This window comes from Dipodomys ordii, unplaced genomic scaffold, assembly GCF_000151885.1.
Source record: "Dipodomys ordii isolate 6190 unplaced genomic scaffold, Dord_2.0 Scaffold18, whole genome shotgun sequence".
Lineage (NCBI taxonomy): Eukaryota > Metazoa > Chordata > Mammalia > Rodentia > Heteromyidae > Dipodomys > Dipodomys ordii.
Window position 1 is genome coordinate 9,331,988 of NW_012267234.1, and position 13,357 is coordinate 9,345,344.

At 48.4% G+C, this 13,357-nt stretch overlaps 1 protein-coding gene across 1 annotated transcript in view; it reads left to right on the top strand.

Moving 5' to 3' along the window:
- Window positions 1-13,357, top strand: part of Wwp2 (WW domain containing E3 ubiquitin protein ligase 2) — a 110,632-nt gene that overhangs the window by 92,485 nt on the left and 4,790 nt on the right. The window contains exons 10-16 of the mRNA XM_013012888.1: window positions 5,635-5,689; window positions 8,763-8,844; window positions 9,287-9,415; window positions 9,815-9,890; window positions 10,133-10,204; window positions 10,416-10,504; window positions 12,131-12,290. Coding sequence (XP_012868342.1) covers window positions 5,635-5,689; window positions 8,763-8,844; window positions 9,287-9,415; window positions 9,815-9,890; window positions 10,133-10,204; window positions 10,416-10,504; window positions 12,131-12,290 — 663 coding nt within the window. The remainder of the gene's footprint in view (window positions 1-5,634; window positions 5,690-8,762; window positions 8,845-9,286; window positions 9,416-9,814; window positions 9,891-10,132; window positions 10,205-10,415; window positions 10,505-12,130; window positions 12,291-13,357) is intronic.

A 13,357-nucleotide genomic window follows, 5' to 3' on the forward strand; every position in this document is an offset into this window, starting at 1 on the left:
GTGCGCGCGCGCGCGCTGCTCCTGAGATTGAAATCAGGGGCTTGGGGTCCCTGAGCTTTTTTGCTCAAGCCTAGTACTCTACCATTTGAGTCACAGCTCTACTTCTGGTATTCTGGTAGTTAATTGGAGAGAAGAGTCTTACGACTTTCCTACCTGGGCTGGCTTTGAACTTCCATGCTCAGATCTCAGCCTCCTGAGTAGCCAGGATTATAGACGTGAGCCTGGCTGGACCATGACTTTTAATCATCATGTATAACTTTGTTTATTTGAAATGAATTTTAACTCCACACTGTATTTCTAAATTAGATGCTATTTTAGTTAAAATTTTTTTAAAACAGTAGCACTCACGTGGTATTCAGGTAAGGGGTAGGTTTATTCAGTAGACCTGCTGGGACCAGGCAAGGTTGGCACTCCATGTGACTGGGAAAGAGAGGAAAGAGCTAGAGCAGAGAGAGCTAGAAAAGAGGAGCAAGAGCAAGACTAGATGCTATTTTAATTAGGTGTTCAGAAAAATTTTAATTCCATTTAATTAAATAGCAGTTGTTGTATCACCTTTGTGGCTCTTGACTTGCTTACCTAAACCAGAAACTCCATTTTCAACCATAAGTCATGATAACATCTCTCTTGGCTAGCTTGTCCCTCTGTTGCTTCTGCCAGAAAGTGAGGAAACGGAGGAGTACCTCAGTTTTCTTAGTAGGGATGATGCTGTTTGGTTTAGGAAACTGCCTTCACGGCCAACTGTTATGCCCATTCATGAGCACCAGGCCCTGGTGGTCTTACCCAGTCAGCATTGTGACTGACACTATGCCACATGCCCACCCCAGAGCATGCCTGGCATCCATAGGAAGTTTCAAAATTGAATGAAATCTGGTCATTTCCCCAGCTCATTCCTCTTGAGCTGGGCCCTGGAGAATTTGCCTGCTGTTTCCTTGGGTGGTCCTGGCTCCAGACCTGGGAAGGTTTGGGGCATCTTTCTTCTTTGATCTGTTTGTCCTTTGGCTTATAGACAAGGACACAACTTAGAAGTCTTACCATGGTTTTGTCTTCCTGTTTATCCAACTTTTCTTGAAAAAAAGTGCACTGAAGACTGTCTTTTATTCTGTACCATATTCTCGAGGCAGTTCATTCTCTAGGTTGACTGGGATGTTTTGTGTGTGTGAAAGGGGAGATTGGAAGGAGCTGCCACCTAATTCTGTGTGGCATTTGTGGAGCCTTCATTCCTCTTGCCTGCCTCTCTCATTTTAGCATGTCTTCCCATACTGGTAGACCTTGGACTTGGAGAATTCCCTAGAAGAAAAACTACAATGTAGAAACGTCTTTCTTTCTGAGTCCTCGAAAATGGTTTGCACAGCTTAGCTGGGGACACAGGACAGGACTGTATGGAGGTGGGGGCCGCCTTTTCTCCATGGAACACATCTTGTATTGAAAAATGTGATGGGAATCTTGTTTTGCTCTGCTCTCAATGTCCTTCTGTTGCTTTCCCTCCCCCTATGGCTTTACTTTTCCCTCTCGTTTGCTATGGTGCCATGTCCTGGTTACAAGCAAGAAGGGTTGCTTTCATACAGTTATTTTGGGGTTTGGCTTTGGACCAGGGTTTGACTCGGAAGACTTAAGAGCTGATACTTACAGTGGTGTCCCCTCTTCCTCTTGCTCAGCTTAAACTGAGATCTTGTTCTTAACTAGACTGCAGAGAGTATGAAATACAGTTCACAATGGGAGTCAAGCGAAGCCCACGTTTCCTCTGTCTGCCTCCACTCATACTTTCTTCATGTTCTCTAGGTGATTGTTCTCCATATTTCTGGTGTGTTTTTCTTTCCTAACTCCCAATTTGCCTTTGTTTCTTGAGGTCATTGCATGTGTATTTTTGTTTGTTTATTTCTCCCTTGTAGTTTTCTTTGGCCCCATGCTTGTGGGGCCACTGCTATGGCCCATTGGGGACGCTGGCGGTCCTGTGCCATTGTGTCAAAACCAGTCACATAGCCTGCCATCTCTGCAGTACCTCTGCCTTCATTTCCCCCCTTGCCCTGTCCTAATGAGCAAAGAAGAAAGCCAGCGATGGCAGGGCTGGCACAAATCATGGTGTGCTCCTAACCATGTGCTCTCAAAGGGCACTATCCAGAAGCTGACACCTCCCTTCCGTTCCCGAGAGCCTTCTCAGACTGAATTCTCAAGCACCTCGGTTTCGTTCCAAGTCCATTGGGTATATCCTAAAAAAAATGCAATGCCTCCTTCCCCTCTTCAACCCCTCTGCCCTTCCCAGAACCTTTCTTGCCCTAGGCTGTATTTGCTTCTCTGCTGTATTTGCTAGACATTCTTTATTTCTTAGTTTGTATCTTAAAATATTACTGGGACTTTGTGTTTAGTCCCTGAGGGACTTAAACTCACGTGAGCTCTCTGGCTCATGGCCTGCACCCCAGATATCCCAATCCTGGGACATAGGAGAGCAGTCCAGTAGCACAGCACTCCACTAACCACAAATAATATTGCCTCTTGGAGTAGTTACCACTATCTCCCAGGCTGTCTCCTGTGGCCCCAAGTCCCCTCGTCATATCTGTATGCTTGCCAGCTCTGTTCCGTATGACACTTTTTAGGAGAAATGTGTTGGAAGAGAAGTAGCAGTTATGCTGGGGCATGACCCACATGTTTAGCACATGCAAGGCCCTTGGTTTGACCCCTTAGTACCTCATTGGAGGTGATTTTTGTTTGTTTTCTGGCCATTATACTTGGCTTTTATTTTTCACTTTTCCTTAGCTTCTGTTCACTCTCTTCCTTAGTTTTCTTTTCTCATTTTTCAAATTATAATATATACCTTCGGAAGAAATATCCAAAATAGTCAAGTTCTTTTGCTCTAATTATGAGAAGTAAAATTATATGAGCATGTTCCCAATGATTCTGATTTCCTATGTTGTGTATCAACGTTGGGTCTTTCCCTCTGCAGTCCTTCTTTCTTCCTCTAGGTTGAGGTGGGATGAGTGGAGTTCTGAGGGAGGTGGATGGGAGGGTCCCAAAGACATGAAATAAGAATGTACTTTAATGAAAAAGAGCCAACATTGTGGGATTTCAGATATATATATATATATATATATATATATAAAATTTTTTTAAATGACAAAAATTAAGAAAAAGGTTGGTTATGTCTGGTGTGGTGGCAGACCCCTGTAATCCTAGCTACTCAGGAGGCTGAGGCAGGAGGATCATTTGAGCCCAGGGATTTGAAACCAGTGGAGGCAACATACTGAGACCCTGTTTTGTTTTTGTTTTTGTTCGTTGTTTTTTTTAAAGCTGGATGCTAGTGGCTCACGCCAGCAGTGCTAGCTACTCAGGGGGCTGAGATCTGAGGATCACAGTTCGAAGCTAGCTGGTGCTAGCTTATCTTATCTCCAATTAACCACTCAAAAGCTGGAAATAGAGCTGTGGCTTCTGGTTGTAGAGTATTAGCCTTGTGCAAAAAGTGCTCAATGACAGCACCCAGGCCTCGCATTCAAGCCTCACATACCAACAACAACAACAAAAAAGATCTGATAAACATTTTTGTTCATCAGTAAAGAACTTTTGGCCTGTTGATATGTAGAGTGAAGCAGAAGATAACTATAAATCTACTGATGATAGCTGAATTCCCACTGGAGCCTATGGATACTTTATACATTCCTTCCTCAAAGAGATTGGAGGCAGCAGGTACCAAGTCCTCCTTTTTTTTCTTTTTCTTTTTTGTTGTTGTGGGGCTTGAACTCAGGGCCTGGGTGTTGTCTCTGAGCTTTTTTACTCAAGGCTAGCACTGTACCACTTTCAGTCACGTCACTTCCAGTTTTCTGGTGGTTAATTGGAGATAAGAGTCTCACAGACTTTCCTGCCTCAGCTGGCTTTGAATCTCGGTCCTCAGATCTCAGCCTCCTCAGTTACTAGGATTGCAGAGGGGAGCCGCCAGTGCCCGGCAATCCTCCTTTTTTTTTTCTTTAGTTTCTTAAAGACACTTCTTGTGAAGCCATTGCTGTAGTGTTCTATCATTATCTATGAGAGATGCACTTTCATTTTTGCTCTTCTGCTCCTGTTGCCGAGTTGTTTTTTTTCACAGTGACTGTTCTTAGGTGGTAACTACAAAGCAAAGTGGGAGGAATTGGGATTTGTGAAATGCCACACCCCACCACCTCCATCCCTCCTCCACTCCAAACACACACCCAGATGACTGCTGTGAATCGGAGCAGTGTTTTCCAGTGTTGAGACAAGTCTGAATTGCAATGGTGGTTGTACGCACATCCTAGAGATTGTGCCCTAAATTGAGGCCAGCTTTCGCCTGCTGGGTGCAGTTGCATTCTGTGTGGCAAGAGGCCCTCCACTGAAAGGGGCCCTGTCCCGTCAAGGAACTTATGGTTGCAAGACTTAAAACGTCTTTGTTGGAACTGGCTTGGAAGAGTAGCCTGTGTTACCACCTCGGAAAGAACGTTTCTCTGTTCTTTCACTCGCGGGTGGAGGGAGGGCTATGAAGGGAGTTCTTGGCAGTAAAAACTCCACCAATGTTTGCTCAAGCTGAGACTGAGCCCCATTCATCCTCCGTCCCGCGTGTGGCTCCATCACTCCCAGACGGGGCCAGCCCCGCAGCCTGAAGTCTGCATTTAGAACTTGATCCCTTAATATAACGATTAAATTTTAGTAAGTGTAATAAAAATGCTTCGGGGAGGGGGGAGTAAGCAGGAGCAGAACAATACTTGTTTTATTTAACTATGAAAAGGTTTTGACAGCATCCCCCCTCCCCTTCCCCAAAGGATATGAGAACTCTCCATCCACTGCAGCCCTTCCCCAGGGACCTTGAAGCAGAATTAGGTGGGGAGGGGTGGGGGGCACTCTAATGCAAACAGTGACCTTGAAGTCCTGGAGCCTGTTCCCCCTCTCCCTCTCCCCATCTCTCTTGCCACCCCACCCCCAGCTCACCTTCCCCAGACAGGCAAACACAGAACACTGAGCAACTTCAGGTTCAGGCAGGGGAAGAATAAAGGTGCTTTGTGCAGGGGAAGGAAAGCATTCCTGGGGGAGGTGAGGGGCTCGGGGCATGAATGTGCCCTCAGTCTGGGTGGATGCTGTATACCCAGGAGGGAGGTGAAAGGAGGAGGGCCCAGCTCTAGCCAGGAAGCCCTGGGTGTGGGCAGGGCTTGTGGGAATGATTTCATTGGAAAGGCCTGTGGTATTTTTTCCCCTCCCGTGTGTGGTTCTTGGAGAAAGTTAGGGGTGGTGGGGATTTCATTTGCCTTGGATGCTCTGAGCAGGAGCTGAGCAGAGGCTGGCGGCGAGCTGGCGGGGCAGCCCTGTGTTCCCAAGCCCTCCTGCCATACCTGGGCCTGCTCCTGCCCTAGCACTCTGGCCCACCTTCTTCCGAGTACCTCTTCCTCCTACTCGCTCCACACTTCTCCAGACCCAGCTGGGCTCTGCCCTCTTCAGAGCTCTTTGTTTTTCTGGGTTTGTTTGTTTGTTTGTTGTTTTTAAACAAAGACTTTAGAAGAGTAGTGCCACCTAAGGTCCTGCTGCTGAAATGTGGAAGTGAGTTGTTAGCGTTTTATTTTGATCGATTTATTTTTAACTGGTGGCTTTTTTCTTTTCTTTTCTTTTTTAACCTCTGTGTTCTGCTGTGTTTCTTGTGTTTAGTCTTCGAGCGCCTCGACCGACCACGATCCCTTGGGCCCCCTCCCTCCTGGCTGGGGTAAGTACCGCGTCCTTTTCCGTTCTGTGCCCTAGGCCTGCGGTGCATCAGCCATGCCCCTCTCTCCCTTCTTCTGCATGTCAGAGCAATGACAAATGGTGGAGCTGGCAGGTTGAGACTTTCTTGGGCCATAGCAAAGGAATGTGACCCTAAAAAGATTGTGGGACTATTGGGTTCTGGTCGGAAGTTTCAAGGTGTCAACTCAGAAATCCAGCCCATGACAAGGTCTTTTGACCCTGTCTGTTTTCCAAATGGACTTCTTTCAGGTTTGTGATTCTGGCTGGAAGGGAGCACCTTAACAGATCTTTCTTTGCAGCTAAGATATTGGGGAACTTCAGCCTAATTTGACTAATGCAGTCCCTCTTGTATTTGCCACATAGCTGTTTGTACTGGACGGTGATTGTGAAAGGGCAGCAGTGCTAGTTAGCACTTCTAAGGGCTATGGCACCATGCTCAGTCCTTTCCACTGGTAGCTACTGCCACTCACATATTCCAAGTCATTGATGTGATGCACCAAGAATGAGTTAAAGGATAGACACCCATGGTTTAGGAGAGATTATAGGCCTCATGGCTATTCTAGGAAGGAGTAGCTATGAAAGAGGTGTCATTAGATATGGTGAGATGGGTGCATTCTGCAGTTCTCTGAGGTGGGTAGGATGTTGTCCAATCTGGCAAGAGTCCCTGAGTGCTGAAGGGGGCAGTTTTCACAGGAATCAGCAGGTGGTGTGTTTTGTTTATTGGTTGGGGCAGCAGAAAACAGTAAGTGGTGTTCACAGACAGTATTAACTTGGCAGGGAGCGCTCACGCTCAGAAGTGGTGAAACTCCTGAGATGCTGACAGTGGTAGGATGGGCATCTGCCTGCAGAAGTGCTGCTGGGGGGCTGGAGCCTCTCCAGGCAGCTGCTCCCTTATAGTAATTTTAGAGGTTCTGTCAACTCCTCTGGACCTACAGAGCTTCAGCTGGTGAGTTCCCACTGCATTCGAGAGTGCTAGGAGACACTCTCTTCTAGTGGGAGTTATCAGTAAATCTCCCACATATCATCACCATCATCATCATTATTGATTGTTTTTATAAGGGTGATATACAGAGGGGTTGCCATTTCATAAGTCACAGAAAGAGTACATTTCATTTCGGTAGAATTATTTCTTCCTCCTCCTCCTCATCTTCTTTTTCTTCTTTGGCACTGGGGTTTGAAAACAGGACCTCACATTTGCTAGACAGGTGCTCTATCAAGTGAGCCATGATGTTAGCCCTCTTAGCTCTGGCAGTTTTTGAGATAGAGTCTCACTTTTGCCTCTGGGATGATACATTATGTGCAGCTTTTTCTATCAAGATGGGATCTTATAATCTTTTTGCCCAGACTGGCCTACAACCATGATCCTCTTGCTCTCAGCCTCCCAAATAGCTAGACTTATAGCCAGTACTCCTAGCTTCCATGTATTTCTTGACTTTCAGGTAGGGAATCTCTGTGTACGCAGGTAACCTGCCAGGTTCCTTGGACCAATACAAGGTTATTAGTATCTCCAAGATGAGCAGCATATCAAACATGCTCTTGGGATCCTCATGTAGACAGGGAAAGGACCTCTGGCCTCACAAGAATCTGTAAGGCTGTTTGGCAGCCAGCGACATCAAGATCAGGACCTGGAGTTTGTTTCTAGCTCTTCAGAGGCAGATGATGGAGTCTAGTCAAGTGAGTTTATTTCTGTAGAAGTTTTGCTTTAAAAAAAAAAAGAGCAGCTATCAAGACTTGTAAATGGGTCCCAGGCACTAAGTGGGAAAACATTAGAACTGGACAGAGAAGAGTCCGTGCTGTTTATGAACAATCAGAAAGAGCCACAAAACAGTTACGTTCCAAAAGTACGAAAAGAACGTTCTGCTCAGAGGCCAATCCCACTCGTTTGGGCTTAGTGTTAGCAGCCTCAGGGCTACGGCAGAGAAGCTACTGCCTCTCCAGGGATAAGCATAGCCAGAGGAGCATGGCAGCAGCGATGAGCCTGCCAGTGCTCCTCCTGCCCTGAGGTTCCAGGTCTCTTTCTGCTACTCCAGGGGTGACTCCATGGCTGTTCCCGTACACTGAAATTGTGTGCAGTAAGGCTGCTTGTGGGTGTAAAGAGGCCTCAGCACTGTGGCTATGCCAGGAATGGTGGCCCAGGCCTCCGAGCCACTGGACAAGGCCCCTGTAGGTCACAGCCATAGCTCCTGGGCTAGGAGTGGCCATCATTCAGGAACCTCTGGGAGGACAGCCTTCTATGATCAGTAGCATCCATGAGCAGGAGGTGGTTGCCTTGTTATAGTTGAATCTACCTCCTGTTCTCTCATTTGTCTTTATTTTTATTTCATTTCCCATCTTCACTGAGGTATGATTGACAGGTAATGTCTGTATTTATAAAATTCCAGCCATAAAACAGCAAGAAGGGGGAGTTGGAGACAAAAACCTTGGACTGATCCTGGGAATATTCAAGCTTGCTTCTGTCAGGAAGGGCCTGATCTCCTCAGTTCGGCCTTCCTTTCCCTTTTTAGGTTTCTCGGAGCTTCTGGAACTAATTATTATCACTTTCTTTAGTGCCATCCTTGTTGTAAAAGGGGGAGAGCCATTAATACTGTTTGTTTCCAGGACAACTTCAAAGCATCAGAAACTTCCCAGGAAAGGTGGCTTCATTGGGGTTTAGAGCCTTGGCCCCCGTTTTCCTCCCGCCCACGTGGAGCTGATTGCCTGCTCCATGTCCTACCCTGTGGTGCTGAAGGAAGACTTAGCGTGGGGGGTGTGTGTGGGGGGCTAGGGATCAGCCTGGCTGAACACAGCTGGCTGGTTTAGCCAGGCTGTCCCACTCAGAGCCGCCATGCTCCCCTTCCCACAGCCACCGAAGTTAGAAACGTGTGCATCTCTCCCCACTCTGCAACAGGGAAAGTCTCTTCGTTCATTTTTCTTTTGACAAGCATGAGTTGGCCAGGCTTTGGTCCCTAAACGTGGCTATAGGGAAAGAAATTCACATCTAGCACCCAGGCCAAAGGAGCTGAGGAGAAAGGTGTTTGAATGTGATTATTTTTTTTTTCTTTCTTCTTCAATGGCAGAAAAGAGACAGGACAATGGACGGGTGTATTACGTGAACCACAACACACGCACCACTCAGTGGGAAGACCCTCGAACCCAGGGGTAAGAGTTCAGGCTGAGAGGGGCTCATTGGCTAAGTGGCTTTGAATTGCATTCACTCTACAAGTGCTGACATTGGGGATCTTTACAAGATTCTTAGGCTATGGCATTGGGGTTCCTTAAATAGACAATCCTGGTGAGTAAAGAGTGACCACTGGTAGGGGCTGCAGTGTCTGTACTGACTGTGACAATACGATTGCAAAAGGCGGAGGTCACTCCTACCCCCACCTCATAAGAAGAAGGACTAGGGAACTTGGTGGCTCACAATTGCTAGCAGCCACTCAGGTTAGTACCGTTTGTCCAGGGCTGGCCGTTAGCCTGGCCTTTGTAAATGGTTTCTCTTTGCCCACCCCAGGGATCAACAGAGCAGCAGTTTGAGGACCCCTGCCTCCTAAGTGGAGGTCCAGAGATGGGACCAGCTTTTAACTTCTCCTTGTGCTTCCAGGATGATCCAGGAACCAGCCTTGCCCCCAGGATGGGAGATGAAATATACCAGTGAAGGAGTGCGGTACTTTGTGGACCACAATACCCGCACCACCACCTTTAAGGATCCTCGCCCAGGGTTTGAGTCAGGGTAAGGACCTTCCTTCATAGGTGGCAGCAGTGAGTGTAAGCACAGGCCCAAACTGTCAGGCTGGCTCAGGGTGGGGAGCTTTAGCATTGGATGGCTAGAGTAGATGTGTTATGCTGCTCACTGCCCTCTAGTGGCCAGTGTTGGTGTCACTACAAAGGAATGGAGAGGAAAGGGCTATCTTGTTCATTCAGAATAGCACTTAGAGATATTTCTCCAAAAGCAAGAGGTCTGCCATTGATTCTACATTCTCTCTTGACTCTCCAGAGTTCTTAGTAGTAGTCATTTCCTTTCTCTTATGCTTTTCCTTTACATAGCATCTGCTTTCCCTACAGCTAACAAAGACAGGTTGTTCATTTTTTGAGAAATCACAAACTCCGGAACGTTATTTATTCTCTCCAGGACGAAACAAGGTTCTCCTGGTGCCTATGACCGCAGTTTCCGGTGGAAGTATCACCAGTTCCGTTTCCTTTGCCATGTGAGTTCTGGTCCCAGGGTCCCGGGACTGTTGAATGCTCTTAATGTGATTTGCTGGTCCAGCCCTTGGAACGTCTGCAATCTAGCTACAGGCATCATGTTTCTCTCACCCTGCTCTAGGTATCTAGGAAGCTAGCTTCCATTCCTGGAGAGTGGGGGAGATGCCTTTTCATGTAGACAGGAAAACCCATTGAACAGATGCCCTGTGAGGTTTTGAGGTTTTTGTCTTCTTTTTTTTTCCAGTCAAATGCCCTACCCAGTCACGTGAAGATCAGCGTTTCCAGGCAGACACTCTTTGAGGATTCTTTCCAACAGGTTAGAGATCCAGGGCCAGCAAAAGCCCTTGGTCCATCGCCCTACCCTCTGTCACAGGCATCCTCTGTCAGACCCTATTGTGGAATTCCCAAGGCACAGGCATCAGTGACGTGTCTCTTGAACAGACCTTAGAGTCTCTTTCCCACCTCCCCATCCTTCACCTGCCATCCTGGAGACAGTGGCAGGCTGGCCAGATACCCTGTTTCCTCAGATCATGAACATGAAACCCTATGACCTGCGCCGCCGGCTCTATATCATCATGCGTGGCGAGGAGGGCCTGGACTATGGTGGCATCGCCAGGTGAGCTCGGATGTCAGTTGGATGTGCTGTACCCAGTGGCTACGGGGGAAGGAGCCAGAAAGTGTCTCCTCCTTGCTCACATTGCATCTTCCTGAAGGCCATGGGATGACATTCAGAACATTTAACCCTCCTGGCTGGTCCCAGTAGGCACAGGAGCAGGCACCAGCCCTTAGTGGGCAATGGGTTGATTGAGGGCTCCTGGGGGACCAGATCATGGCTCTATACCAGGCAACATGTTATTGTTTTTCTGTCTTAGCAGCCAATCCAGTTGTATCAGTGGACAGTAGCTGAATATTGGGGCCCCTGGGGTTTTCCTTAAAGTCAATCCCAGGGCTCCTTTAATCCCAAGGTGTCCAGGACAGGTGAAGATGGGTATCATGGAATGTATAAACCGTGCTGTGATAAAGGGCTCTTATGTGTACAGAGACCAAGAAAATCAAAATGGCTGTTAGACCCCAAAAGAGCCCAGGACACTATCCTGTGCTCAGCCTGGTGTACTCACAGGAGTTAACAAGCTGCCCAAGAAAGTGCAGCCTCCGCCAATAGGCCCATAGCCCCGACAGAGAGAAGGAGGATCTCAGCTGCGGTGACCTCAGCCCGCTGACCTCATGGTGTGGGGCTATCTCCTCGCTTGGTGTTGGGCCCCCGTCTTCTCACCCTCTGTTTGCTGGTGGTGTTGCCTTCTGTGTTGCCCTGTGGATGGATTGTTCTTTTTTCTGTGGTGACTCCTCTCTAGGCTCTGCTTGGTGGGCTTCTGGTGTGGCTCCGCCCTGTTTGTCTCTCTCTGTGTCCTGCCAGTGGTTTTACCCTATGGTAGGTTACATCATGCTGTTCTACCACAGGGTAGAACCACGGACAGGATACCGGGGTACCCTCTGCATCGAAGGACTCCGTCTACCCAGCCACAAACAGCCCAGCCTCCAGGGCCCGCCCCACTGGGAACAGTCCTCTGCCAACTTAGCTCAAGCCTGAAAGGACTCTGAATTCTGGCTTGAGGCTTGGACCTGGGGTGCAAATAGATGCTAAGGTGTGGGTGTGGGTTCAGATGAATGCGGGGGAGAGTGGGCAAGGAGATGGTGAGGGAGGGAAATGGTGAGTGAAGCGAGATGCCTGTGCTATTATTGCTGCTGGGTGAGGATTCGAATCTGGAGGTATGGGCAGCACAGTTTTCATGGTGCAGGTATTAGGAATGTTACCATATATTTATATTATAGTGCCGAATCAGATAAAGTGGAAGCAGATTGGTTGCTGTCATACAGCACCTACATAGAAATACTATAAATGTGCAAATGTGTGAAATGTATAACTTAGTACCCTTGTGTAGTGTGCAACCTACACAGTTATGCCTGGAGGCCAAGGACAATAGGAGCAACTTAGTCATTCAAAGCGCTGCACAGATGACATAAAGTCTTGGAATGTGCCACAGCCCTGGAACTCACAGTTTTCCTGAGCATTATCCTCAAGTGCCGCTGTCTTAGTTCACCCTCAGTCTGAGCCCAGCTGGCTCGCTACCCAGCTGCTTGTCTGGGAACAGTCCCCAGACCCCCTGGGACACACGGCAGTCACAATCTCTGTGCAGGTGTACGGAGGGATCCATTGCTCTTGTTTTTCTCTCTTCCCTCACAGAGAGTGGTTTTTCCTTTTGTCCCACGAGGTGCTCAACCCTATGTACTGTTTATTTGAATATGCTGGCAAGAACAATTACTGTCTGCAGATCAACCCGGCCTCGTCCATCAACCCTGACCACCTCACCTACTTCCGCTTTATTGGCAGATTCATTGCTATGGTAAGGGGAACCTGGAAGTCCCCAAGTCCCAGGAGTGCTTCCTTCCCTTTCCCTTCCTCCCCCTAGAATTCCAGGAGGACATATTCTTCCCCTGAGCCCTCCAGGCAGCACCCAAGGAGAGCCACGCCTCCTCTACTGGCACCCGCTGTCTCCCCCGCAGAAGTTTGCACCTGAAAATGGGAAGAGCTAGAGATAGTTCTAGAGAATCCAGAGCTTTCTCAGTGACCCACTGTGAAGTACTGCAGGTTACTCATGTGATTGTGTAGCACTTTACGAGTAGAATCCCAGGGTCCCTGAGCAGTAGGCTTCACTAAATGTTAAAAGTGCACCCTGTGGGGTACTGGGTTGGTGGCTGGGCTGAGTAAAGCCATAGCTGCCTGCCTGCTGCCTGTCTCTGGAAGGTGCTGCCGCCTGTCATGATCCATGGGTGGAGGGAAGACTAGACTGGTGCAAAACCTAGGGGAGGCACCCAGAAATAGGCACCCAGTATGACTGGGGACAGGGTAGACCATGCCATGTCTTCCACGGTGTCTTGTGGGAGTGGAGATCCAGCTATGTGCAAGAGAGCCTGTAGAGGCCATAGCCGCCGCTGTGCTCACTGTGCTGTGCTGCTTTTCCTGGAGTCCCGCAAGTATCCTCCTTCCCCTCTCGGGAGGATAAAGTCCTTAAGGGTTTGTGACTAAATATGGTCCTTCCCACCATCTGGATGTTCTTGGCCAAGGCTCCAGGCTCTGGAAATGGGCACATTCTTGCCGTGTCTGGAGACCCGCCTGGCCCAGCAACCAGGACAGGCCAGTGAAGCCCCAGACTATTGCCCCTGGCCACCAGGTTTCACTCTCTACCACACTGGCTTTGTTTTGGCTTCCTCCTCCACCTGCTGTGAGCACCCAGTGAATCAGGGCTGCCACCTGGAGCTGTTGTGAACAAGTCTTCCTTGGGCTTGACCAGGAGTAGCCTGGGGGGCATTCTCGGCCACAGTGGGTCAGCCCTGCTCCTTATCTCTGTGGCTAGCAGGATGGGATCAGAGTGTGTCTCAGGGTCCACATCAAGACAGAATAGTGTGCTTA